Genomic DNA, 13,405 nt, shown 5'->3' with positions numbered 1-13,405 from the left:
TGTGCTCAGTGGCTGGATCGATGGGGCTGACATCCTTATGCCAAATCCTACAATTTCATCCTTCACCCGGTCCCCTCGATACGTGTGACGATAATCTCCCTGAATGCTTTTAGAAGGGGAGAAAAGGGTTAGAATATTCCCGGTGGATGACTATTAATAATGTAACTGCAGTATTTGTTCAAGGTTGCCTTTTTTATGCAGTTATTCACTAGTAACTCCACAGTATATTAAGAAGAAAAAGCATTAAAGGTGCATTACTACTTATGGTATACAGTTAATCTGATAATTCCCCTAATTTACAAAACAAGCTGTGTGGAAAAGTTATGATTTAGAATGCATACTTGACATACAATGATGACTTACTCGTGCTGTACTGAAATTCTGTAACATCTATCTATCTATCTATTGCCAGACGCCTCAATCCCGTTTGGGGTGGCCACAAACAAATCGCCTCCAAGTCGCCTTGTCCCCCGCCATTTCACTCCCCTGCTCCCAGCTCACACCCCCCTCTCTCATATACCTCTCCACCCCATCCCTCCATCTCATCCTCGGCCTCCCCCTCCCTCTTTCCCCCTCCACCTCACTCACATACACTCTCTTCATCAGTCTTTCACCCTCCATCCCCTCCACATGGCCAAACCACCTCAGTGTGTTCCTCATAACGCTTCCTATCACATCCACATCAACACCACAACATACCATACAGTAAACAGGGTACAGCTACTACCTTTCCCTGTCCCCCAAAAAAACACAGATGTTTATGCTGTGATGAAGAGCCTCATGTCCAAGGGATTGAATGGTGAATGACTAGGTACCTGATCCATATCACTGGATATGATGGTGACAGGTCTCCCTCTTCAATGTTGTCTCTTTCCCTACTTTCTGGACCCTGCCTCACTCATTCTTACTGGGGGATACAAGATCAGGGTAGTGATGATAATGATGATGTGTATACCCTCACTGTTAATGCACTTACAACTTAACCTAGCCACTTAAACTTACTACAGAATGGTGGGGAATCCCTTGATGGCAAATTCCGATGCTACGGCAGTAAAGCGTGTGCAGTCGACACGCCCCACCCGGATATCTGTCCCATATAAGGCGTGGGCCACATGGTTCCAGATTGGCTCCAGCTTCTTGCAGTGACCGCACCATGGGGCATAGAACTGTAGAACCATGTGTTTCAAGTTATTCAGGTTGGTATTTAGCTTCAAGTCCACAGAAAACATTAGCTGTACCATGGCCAACCCCACTACAGGGATTCTCAAGAGTAAACACAGTGATGCTTTTAGATTAAGTTATTTCATTATGATCAGTTTAACAAGCAGCAGAGTAAATCACTGGCTAACCTGATTCATTATATGTTATCATGATTCCACACTTCTAAAGAAACATAATGCTGCATACTGAATTTTTACGTTTCTACAAACAAATGTTAATTCACTGTGAACACATACTGCTTTAAGCTTCTACAGTCTATCCATACTACCAATGTTGAAAATAAACTTAACAGATAAAGGGCTGGTGTGAAATACTCTATATTCTGTTCACTTGAAGAATAAAAGTGCCATCTATCCATCTTGAATGCTGAGCTGTAACAATTGATTAGCATTTGAATACAGTGCTAGTTATGAAGAAGTTCAAAAGAGTGGATGTTGAGCAAAGTATCTTATCCTGTCACTGAGCTACATGAAATAAGTGGCACAATAGACAAAAATCTCTTCCTGTAGTCGCATTGCATGACTCAGAGGTTGTAATTATCATGCTCTGGCAACCTACCCCTCAGTAGTGCGTCCGATTTCGTGTATAATATAAAGCACATGTGATTCGTGTATAATTTGTTCGTGTACAATAATATTCTTGTTTAATACATTCGTGTATGATAATATGATTCGTGTATACTTTGATAAGAAATCGGATGCACTTCTGAATGGTAGGTTTCCAGGGTACGATAACGACAACCTCAGAGTCGTGCGCCGCGACTTTAGTTAAGAATGAAAGAACTCTATTATCTCACCATAACAAGCCATTTGGTGTCACCACGCAGCTCTAGGAACCTGTCACTCAGCTCTAATACCTTCGATGCACTGCTCAGGCACGTCAGTCCTGAAACATCAAATAGAAAGTCCTCGTTACTAAATATGCCACCTTTTTCTTTTTTTCTTTTTTTTTTTTCTTTCTTTTCTAGGTCTGTGTGTGGCCGATTTACCTAAGCAGACTTCAGGTAAACTTGTTCTCTGGACCCTATCTTGCTCCCATCCTCAGGGGGGAAAGAAGTCTGTATTGATGATGATGATGATGATGATGATGATGATGATGATGATGATGACAATGATGATGGTGACAATGAAAGGATGATGATGATGATGATGATGATGAAGACAATGATGATGATGGCAACAATGAAAAGGATGATGACAATGAAAGGATGATAACAACGATGATGATGATGATGATGATGATGATAATGACCGATGATGACGACAACGACAATGGTGACGATGACAGCGATGATGAAAAGGATAATGACAAACATGATCATGATGTGTCTGATTCTGGGCAAAAACTAGATGGCCTGTTCCCTAAGCTCCAGCAGTCTTTCTCATTCTCATTAAATAAACAATGCCTTCAGAACCACACACCTTCACATGTCACCATTCTGATACTACTAACCACCCTCCAGTTTGTGGTAAAAATCTAGAATTCCCAATTATTGAAGCTGAGAAGTTTACAATGGGGATTACCAGTATGTTTCAATAAGGTGTAATTCATCCTATATATTACCACTATGCCCGGAATCGAACCCATGACTCTCAGATTCCCAGCACGGTGGTAATATATAGGATGATATTTTCCTGTGTAAAGTACAGGTTTCTCTCTTCTCTTCAGTGTGTATATAATTCATTTATGACACCCAAATGCTGTAGAAAAAACTATCTATTTATTGCCAGACACCTCAATCCCGTACGGGGTGGCCACAAACAAATCGTCTCCAAGTTGCACTGTACAATGCCACTTCACTGCCTTGCTCCCAGCTCACACCCTCCTCTCCCATATACCTCTCTCCACTGCATCCCTCCATCTCATCCTTGGCCTCCCCCTCCCTCTCCCCTTCTCCACCTCACTTGCATGCATTCTCCTCAGTAGTTTCTCGCTCTCCATCTTCTCCACATGGCCAAACCACCTCAATGTATTTCTCCTAACACTTTCTATCACATCCATATCCACACCACAACGCTCCTTCACTTCCTAATATAAAAGTTAAGAAAGATGGATGTTGCTATCAGTTAAGATCAGGTTTATGTGAAAACTGATGAGGATAAATTATGAATACTGTACCTTCATAATTAAATATTTCTGCAACTTTTTAAACACTGCAATGAAACTTGTCACATTCTATTGACAAAATTACATCAACAGCTTACCTATGTATTTTAAAACTGAAAATTCTCTACTTAAACAAAAAGAAATCTATCTATCTATCTACAGCAAGACGCCACAATCCCGTAAGCGGTGGCCGTTTGTCTCTGAGTTAGTTGTTTTACGGGGAGGGGCACTATCTCTCCACCAACCCACTTGTTGACATGTAGGGAACACATATGGGTTAGTTATATGGTTACCACCCAGCACCGAAAATGGCTTCCTGGCTTACAGGAAACCATTAGGCTTGTCACTCAATATAAAGCCACCTGAAAAGGAAGAGTAATAAAATGTGGGAAGAATGATGGGAGAAATAGGAAGAGGGAGGGCAAAAAAAGAAAAAGAGTAATAGAGGTGAAGGAAGAAGTAGGCAGCAAAATGAAATCATCAGTGAGAAGAGAACAGAGGAAACAGAATAGGCACTCCTTGCTTTCACACCAGTATGTAACATAACATGACAATTTATCAAAAACAGCTAACAAACACCCTTTATCCTTTCAATCCAGCAATGTATTTTTCATTTTAATATCATTTACCACATGATTTTAATTCTGCATGGCTGGCTAGGAGGGAAATCTCACAAAATGAACTTTAAGGGCTTCTTTTTTTTTTTTTTTTTTTGTGGACTGTTTTGACGTACCGGTAGGTGGTCGGAAAGTACAGGTATTAAAGTTACCCATAATGAAGGCTAGTACGAAAACTCTCTTATGTGCTTAATGAAATCTAAAAATTGGAAGAATAAATAAACTTGGAGGTCTTCTGGTTGCAGGGCTTAACCTTGGACGAAGTTGTAATAAGACTTCAGTCAATATCACACAGCGACAAACCTTCAATATACGATGACACCATTAATTCTTCCTTCACGATTCATAATCATACCCTAAAGCAGCCTAAAAAACAATACTTGATTCTATCACAATAAATGGATAACAAGTAGGTAAATACAAGGTCACTGTGCTTATTTAATGTTACCTGCGAGGAGTGCAAGCAACTTCACGACGTCCATGTTGTTGTCTTCTGCTACACGACCCTTGGTTAGGAGAGTTCGTATCGCCATCGCCTCAACGATTTATCTTGTATATTACACCTCAGTATAATGTTACATGTCACCAGTTCTAAATACATCGTTACTTGAAGAGATATGAACAACAAACAAAAAAACATTAGCATGTAATATCCAGAATAAGTCGCCCAAAGGTGCAACCGCTCTAATGCCAACTGTCGCTCATGAGACTGATGAGGAACATCTGTCAGTTTATTTATAGCCAGATGCCTTAATCCCAGAGGGGGTAGCCACGAACAAATCACTTCCATGTCACCCTGTCCTCCACCATCAGACTGATCTCTCCCCATCCCACAAATGCCTCTGCCTATTCTCTCTCTCTCTCTCTCTTTGGCCAAACCTTCTCATTTATATTCCTCTACACATTTTCATGAGCTCCTCTCTGATGTATGCAATAACATTATTTCCATTTCTCACTATACTACCCCTCAACATCCACATTTCACTCCTATACACCAAAGTGGAATTCAACACTCATGCAATTACTTCATTATTTCTATACTCATTCCCCTGTTCCTTGTTACTGCTCTCAGTGAACCCACAACACCATTCTTTGCAACACTTTCTTATACTGTATCATTCTAAACTCCACCCTTTTTTTATTTACACCACCTAGCTAGCCAACTTGAAGACACCCACATTCTCCATTTCCAGTGGTCTTCCTCACTACACAATCACTCATTCCTTAAAAAAATAAAATTAAATGCAATTTTACACCTTATTACTTTTCACATTTTATTCTTTGCACATGCTTGACTTCTTCAACAAGTGTCTTGTGATTCCCATTCATCTTCACTAGACAGAACAGCAGTGAACAGACCCCTTCCTCTCACAAAGGACACTCCAATATATGTCTCACATCATCGGTATTAAACAACCACAAAGAAATAACATAACACTGTTTCAACCCAACATTCTGATGAAAGAACTTTCTTACTTAATCTTCCACAAGTTTATCTTTGCACTGTCATGCATTCTCCAAAACGCATTTAACAATCTATCTGTTCTGTATTTTCTCAGTATCTTCTGTATTCTTCGCCTGTCTACTACATATGCTTTCGCCAGCTCCATGAAGGCTGTCTACATTTCTTCCCATTCTTTTATAAACTTCATTGTATATCTGACATAGATATGATCTACACACTCTCTCCTCTTCCTAAAACCTCAATCTTCCTACGATTCCCTTCTTCTTCCATGCCTTACCAACAATTATCTTACAATACTGTATAATATTTCTAATCATGCGAAGACTGACACCCCAGCAATTGTCACACACTTTACTCCACTTCCCCTTGTACTGTACAAGAAAAGTGACTCCCAGTCCTATGGCACTATCCTTCCAGACCAATCTACACATTCTCCAGACACATTAAATCACCTTATACCACATTTTGACAATTTGCCCCTCCATCCTCTACTGGTGCTTTCCCCATTTCGACTCCAGTGCTTTACAATTCTGTCCTGCTGATCCCTTCCTCCCATTACTCTTTTCTCCCAGCCATTTCTCCATCTGCTTGTAATAGCACTGCTTTCCTTCCCTACATTTAACAATGCTGTAAATGCTCTTTCCATGTTCTCTTTCTCTCTTCATTAGCACTCCATCGTTATCTTTCACCCCTTTACTTCCTCACCTATCACCATCTCTTTCTTTCTTGATTTTCCAAAACCCCTTCAGCAAGATAACAAGATCACAATACAACAACATTGGGATTTACAATTTATTCAAATATTCAATAATCAATTCTGTTCATATGTAATTATTACTAAAAAGGATACAATGCAACATCTTCAACTGGCATCTAATATTATGGTGCATGACATGCATCCAATTACCACACAATCTTCGAAAATGAAGAGTATACATCCATGAATATTTTGATTCCATAATTGGATTACTAAGTCCCACAAATTGTGAGAATCCTTCAAAGTATTGTCCAGCTACTTGCCTATACTCTGGCCAATGTGACCCCAAAGTCCAACGATGCTTCTGACCACGGGCTGCATTTATAAAATTTCTTTTCAGCACAACGTATGCACAAGATTGCTTGTTTATGCTTCTACCTTCACTCATAAAATGTGTAGTCTAATACTAACATATGTTTGCCTCTCCTGCCTCTATCTCATTCCTGGATTCATAGATGCTTGAATGAGACAGAGTGGACAAAGGTGCATATTATCACCCACAGATGAATGATGCTATGCACCTTACTCCACTATATAACATTCAAGTGTCTGAATTCAGCAATGAAACAGAGGCACACGAAGGGGACAGACTTTAGTATTTGACAGTATTACACACTTCACAATTAGAGTGAAGAACAACGTGACAATACACAAAACAAAACAATGGGACAACAGTAAATTTATGGACAATTATGTTAACTGGTCAGGATCCTTTAATAAATACAACCTCATTCCACTTAACTTTCATTCCGGCTATTCATATCATTGGCCACTAGTGAGAACATGTCCACATAAGCAGTTCAAAATTAACTCAGGAATATTAACCCACTGAATCTGAGGATGCATTTTTCATTTTTACTTACCATCTATTTCATTCACCTCAGGATGGTATTTTCAAACTGGGGGATATGATATAGCCTTAGCAAACCCCTGTAACCTTTTCACTCTGATTACATCTTTTCTTCTATTATTCTTGCTAACACTGTATGATTTTATTTCGCTTGTGTGAGACTGAGCTTGAAGGGTTTGATATAGCCTTCATTAACTACTTCAGTATTGCAATGCTCTTCTAAAGTGAACACAATCTGCAAATATCAAGAATCAAGAATAATAGGTCACCAGATTGAATGAAATGATCTAGGAGCAGCAAGAGTTAGAGAGATATCACCTAGATTCAAAGCACTAAGATGCCTCAGGTTTTGGTTTGCATCACATACTACACTGGTAAAGATGGAGTGTTGCATCCCTATCACAATCACACAAGCTGGTAATATAGTCAACTCCAACGCTCGCAAATTTGGTGGATCCATCCCATGCAAAAGGGGGAGAAGTGCCCCCCATTGAATAGTCCCCCCAACCCCTACCCAGTTTTGAGTTTGCTGTTGTGGTCCCAAGCTCAACTGAAATTGAATCTGCCCTTCTAGAGTCTTCCATCCTCCTCTTGGGGGATGAGGAAGTAGCCGAGGGATGTCTGTATAACCAGGCAGTGGAGATGTCTGGTTATACAGGTGCCACTATATGCAGGCATCCCTCTCCAGCACCACAATAGGGGGAGAGAGAGAGGGGGGTGTACAATATCCTATGATGAGGGAATGGAGGGAAAGGCTTGACACTTCCCTGGTTCCACCCAAGCTTGCTACTTACATCAGTTACAATACAGGGAGTCTTCATTATGTCAGGGATGTATTCCAAAATATCATAACTTCTGCCACACAACTGGTACTGTACGCTATGTGAAACTGGCCACTCAGCTTTATAAGAAGCAATTTCTCCTTATGTGAAATGGCCTTAGTAGCAGTGGCACTAGCAGTAACAGTAGCAGTCCCAGACATTTGAGACACGAACCCGATGGACTGCAGGTTGAAGTTGATCTTTCCGGCAGTCCACCATCCTCCTTTTGAGGGGATACGGAGGTAACTGGGGGCCGTTTGTATAACTAGACAGCTACACAACCCAGTCATAAGGGTGCACCAATATGAAGACATCCCTCTCTAGCACCAAAGCGAACTTGAAAAAGCACATAAAAAAACAGACTTATAATGAAGACTCACTGTACCATTAAAATCAAGAGGCCATAAGCTTCTGGTAGAACTACAGTACTGCCTTATTAAAATACAGCAAAGGGTAGTTTCCATACATCTGCAAGCATTTGGCTGGCCTCATCCTATTTAACTGCTATAAGCTTTTGTTCTCTAAAATATTCACAAGGTCATGTTAGCGATCTATAAAATTTGAAGCTGAAAGTCAGGTCATATCACTATGTACTATATATATACAGTTAAAGAGCTAAAAACTAAATCACAGATCAATCAATTTACACAACAGTCATCAGTGTAAATCAAGAAACATGAGTACAGGCAGTCTTTGCTATCAGTAAGGGATGAGTTTTAAATATCATACCTTTTTACAAACATCGGGTACTGCAAATTTAGGAACTCGTAAATCAACCCATACATAGCAATGAAACTTTTATTACACAATTTTTCTTAACCTTGTCAGTCAGATGATGTATTTTTATTTAATTCTTCCTACTTTCAAAGGCATTAACTTAGGGGAGACTTTGAAAGGGTTAGATCTAGTCATTGTTTCCCCTAACACTAGTATGGATCTTTCCTAAGTTGAGTAAAATAATCAGGTGAGGGCTTGTTTAAAATAAAAAATGCATCATCAGAACCAAGGAGTTAATTTACTGAGGGCATAATAGCAAAATTGGATGTAAAAAAATATACAATGAAGACTGCCTGTAAACAATGGACAGTGGTAAGACTGACTTGTACAGCTCAAAACCTTACCACACCATCATCATCATCATCATCACCATCATCAGGAGTATCTGGGGTTAGGCTACTCAGTCCAGAAATTTAAGGTGAAAGTGACCAGTTCCTCGCCCCTTAGTGACATCATGTACGCAATAAACCCCAACCACTCCACATGTACGCAATAAAACCATTCCACATGTACACAAAAAAACCCAATCACCCCATGGAATTAAACCCTTGGAGATCACATTCATTTGCAGTGCCTTAACTCACCCAACCACCAGGCATCAAAACCAACCCTCATCAATGACCATGCTGGTAAGAGGAATACTTTTTGAGTCAGGTTATTATCACAAAACTGTCACACTGAAAAGTTCAATCAGGGGTGGAAGGCAGAATTCTCCATTTACCTCCTCATTCCAATAACGATGGAGTTCTTTCTATTTTATTCTTGCTCTCTTTGGAAAACTATTGTTAATATAGGAGACACTTTTCGTACTGGATGGGTCATATACAACCTCAGTTCTTCAACGTACAGTATCTTTCCTCTGATGAAGAAAATTATCAGGAGGAAGCAACAGTAAACAAAACAATATCATTATAAGATTTAAAATGTTAAGCTCTTTAAATAATAATAATTTGAAAATCCTCCCTCCTATTGAAAAGAAACATTATTAAACATCTTAAACCCTTCTTAACCTTTTCATCCACTCACTGCATTTAATTCTGATTATTTTTTCCACAACCATTAGTTGATTTGATTCAGCTTAGGGAGACCTTGTATACTGAAGAGATTAATGAAGACTATATCTACCGGTGACTCCTCCAGCTCAGATGGTCCCTCCTAATCAAGAGTGATTGGTGGTTGTAAGAGCAAAACATAAAACACATCACTGCAGTTTATGAAGGCTATATTTAACCTCTCCGGCTCAAAAAGCCAATCCTGAACTGAATCCTCACGATAGCAAGATGAAAACATAAAACTTTTCATACTGAAGGTGTTAATGAGGGCAATAATTAACCCCTCCGGCTGAGAAGTCTCTCCTAAACAGAACCAATGTGACTGATGACAGCATAACATATATAAAACACAATGTCATGAGGGAGTTAATTATAGAAATCATACATTACTCACTCACCAATCCCACTTCCTCTGAGTTTCAAAGGCCTGATCACTACAAAAAGTAAGCATCAGTCCCACATTGCCCTTTTGGAGGGTAGAGGACTGGGGCCGGGCTACTGTAGTTCAGAAAATTTAAGATCAGAAGACTGACCAATACCCCTGGTAGCATTTTACATAACACACAGCTACCTCTAGGATTTGAACCTAACTGCATAACCCACACCTGTTTCCAACCCAAGAGCTGTACCAGGGCTTTTCTGAATACAGGCAGGTCCTGGTATACGAGCATCCACTATACAAGAAACCGATGCTATGAGAATGGGCATTTTGGTGATGCTAGCAGGGTCAATTAACCTAACCCAATTTTCCCCATAAGTTACGTACTCTGTTATACAAGTTTTCACTATCCTATTTTTCACTTGCATTACATGAGTTTTCCCTACCCGAGCAGTCCTCCGTTAACGCATCCCACTCGGACATCTGGACATGCCTGTACAACCATAAGCAACAAAGTCCTAGCTTGAGAAACAACACAACTGGGCCATATAGTTCATGGTACCCATACACTGTGATTCAATTATAATATTAACAGCATTACAGTACTTATCCTTTTTGTATGTATATTTCCTAGTATATGTTGCATGCTAATCTTGACAATGCCTCAGGTATACATCCTTTCCATACCTCTTCTCTGTGACTAGCACTGCATTCTTTTGTTACAGCAATCATTTTTACAGCTCAGCATTCAAGCTATAGAGTGTCACATTTAGGAAAATTAAAAGCGAAAATAGTACAGTCATAACATGGTGAGTGATGGTGCTTTACAGAAAGGGTGCGTTCCCAGCTCCCCATACAGGTTAAACACAACATCTATCAATCTATCTATTGTCAGACACCACAATCCCGTAAGGGGTGGCCACTAACAAATTGCCTCCAAGTCAACCTGTCCCCCGCCAATTCACTGCCCTGCTCTCAGTTCACACCCCCCTCTCTCATATACCTCTCCACTCCATCCCTACAACTCATCCTTGGCCTCCCCCTCCCTCTCCCCCCCTCCACCTCACTCACATACACTCATCACTAAACACAACATGACCTCTAGTTACGACTGAAGCTCTTAACCCCTCAAGGCAGGTGATGCATTTTCTATTATATTTTTGCTTACATTATGTGACTTTATTCAGCTTAGGGGAGATATTTCTGAACTGGAGGGGTTGGATACAGCCTTCACCAAGCACTTCAATATTAGAGACCCCTTCTATAATGAAATACTGTAAAATGGTGGCTTAGAGTGAAGGGGTTAAGAATCTCTGTCTCCAAGATCCAGGTGTATTCTCTAGTTTCAGTATTCCACAAGCATATATACCTGCACTAGCTTTAAGCATGGCTCATATAAAACCTCCTCCAATCCACATATCTCGTTGTGTTGTCCATCCAGCATTATTTATTCAGTTCCTATTCCCACTACCACAGCCACATCCAAAAAGCATATTGAGCTGTCTCCACAAACACATAAGATACCATCAGGCGGTTTGTAATGGAGCGCTATATCAAGGCCACCCTGTTCATTCACCAGTGATATACTGTACTTCTTCTGGAACCAAACTGTATTAGGTTAGGTTACGTCTGGCAAGGTAGAGTACACAGCAGTATATTCATCCATCCATCATCTAATCCTGTGTCACTCCATAAGGAGAACCCGGGGCTAGGCAAGTTGGTCCTGACATTCAAGGTGAGAGTGATTTAGCAGTATATATTATAAACTGTTTTCAATAAGCCACTTGTGCTAACAATGATAACAGCAATAACTTACAAGTCAGATCATTAACAAATATTTGTGCTTTTGTATGAAATGGTAAATAACAAAATACAGTACTAAACAAGCAGTACTCACATTAAAGAAAGTACGAGTAAATAATATCTAACACGATGCAAACCATAACACAGGACTCATGTCATAACCTAATAACCCTGTGATTTCTTTTTAATGTAACTACACCTTAGGAGTACCTAGGCACTCTTTGTTTTCCTTTACTTACACAACAACCAAGTTTTTCAATATACCACAAAAGAACTGCAGTGTTTTGTCAATAATTTACAACATCCATTGGGCTGAACAACAGGTAAAGTAAAGTATTAAACGTACAGATATGACAATGATTAGGTGGATGTGCAGTGCATCCCTGCGTCCAAGGCCTGGAGGGGCTGGGTTTACAATGGAAGAGTTGAGAGGTAGGATGGGACTGGAGTGTATTGGTGTTGTGATGAGGAGAGGTAGATTGAGGTGGTTTGGACATGTGGAGAGGATGGGGGATGATAATTGGGTGAGGAAGGTGAGAAGTGTTATTATTGGGGGTGGGGTTATGAGGGGTAGACCGAGAAAGACATGGGACGAGGTCATTAAGTGTGACCTTAGGGTTAAGGGACTGAACAGGGAGGCTGCAATGGATCGTGCAGCGTGGAGAGCCGCCATTAGGTGACCAAGGCCGACACATGCAAGCATGTTGGAGCCTTTAAAAACGAAAACGAAAACAGGGTGGGTCCAGTAACTTTCAAAACTATACATTCAACTTGGGATGTCCTGGAAGGGATATAATGGTCTTACAAAACTAAATTAGGATCCAAGTGCTGGTATAAATTATTTGTCATTAACCCCTTCATTCCAATAATGTACTTCTATTCAGGATACCTTTAGAAAATTATATTAAGCTTAGGAAAGATATTTGGAACAGGAGGTATTTTGTACTGACTAAATAGTTTTGTATAATTTAAGTCACTGAACAAACTCATATATTGTCTTCCTGGTTAAAATGGAATAAATGTCTCTGGAGTGAAGGGGTTAAAAACATATTAAAAACATATTTACCAAGTGCCACAGAAAATATCACAAAACATATTTACCAAGTGCCACAAAAAATATCAACCAACCAACACAACAACAACATGGCACCCTTATGCAAGCAGAACAACACAAATGTCCCAGTGTCTAACGTTCATGGTGTCACACTGCTTCACACACACAGCAGGTAGGTCATTTTTTTCTAGAAACTATAGTGTGCTGCACATACAACCACTAGTAATATCTGTTGTTTGTGCAAATATTCCTTCTGCCAGATCACCAGAATCATGTCAGCAGTATAGCAACACCACTATACTTAAACCCAGCTGGATTCCTGTTGCTGCTGTGGTCCCAGGCTTATCTGGAACATGAATCTGGTGAACTGCAGTCTGAACCTCCCCTTCTCCCACAGCCCAACACCCCTCCTTTAGTGGGGTAGTGAGGGAGCTGAGGGTTGTTTGTATAATGAGGCACTAACACACCCAGTCATATCAGTGCCATCACATGAAGGCATCTCT

General features: G+C 40.2%; 1 protein-coding gene across 2 annotated transcripts in view; it reads right to left on the bottom strand.

Moving 5' to 3' along the window:
• Positions 1-4,427, bottom strand: part of Tmx3 (Thioredoxin-related transmembrane protein 3) — a 15,439-nt gene extending 11,012 nt beyond the window's left edge. For both annotated transcript variants that reach the window (XM_080271903.1, XM_080271904.1), the window contains exons 1-4: positions 4,393-4,427; positions 2,018-2,106; positions 1,003-1,166; positions 1-106 (exon numbers count right to left, since the gene is read on the bottom strand). The exon at positions 1-106 is cut by the window's left edge and continues 78 nt beyond it. In XM_080271903.1, the coding sequence (XP_080128029.1) occupies positions 1-106; positions 1,003-1,166; positions 2,018-2,106; positions 4,393-4,426 (393 nt within the window). In that variant the 5' untranslated portion in view covers position 4,427. The remainder of the gene's footprint in view (positions 107-1,002; positions 1,167-2,017; positions 2,107-4,392) is intronic.
• Between the last annotated feature and the right edge of the window lie 8,978 nt (positions 4,428-13,405).

Source organism: Coenobita brevimanus, chromosome 48 (assembly GCF_032717465.1).
Source record: "Coenobita brevimanus isolate Jiangsu-jjx chromosome 48, ASM3271746v2, whole genome shotgun sequence".
In the NCBI taxonomy this organism is placed as follows: domain Eukaryota; kingdom Metazoa; phylum Arthropoda; class Malacostraca; order Decapoda; family Coenobitidae; genus Coenobita; species Coenobita brevimanus.
The sequence above is the reverse complement of the archived record's forward strand: the minus strand, read 5'-3'. Positions and strand labels throughout refer to the sequence as shown.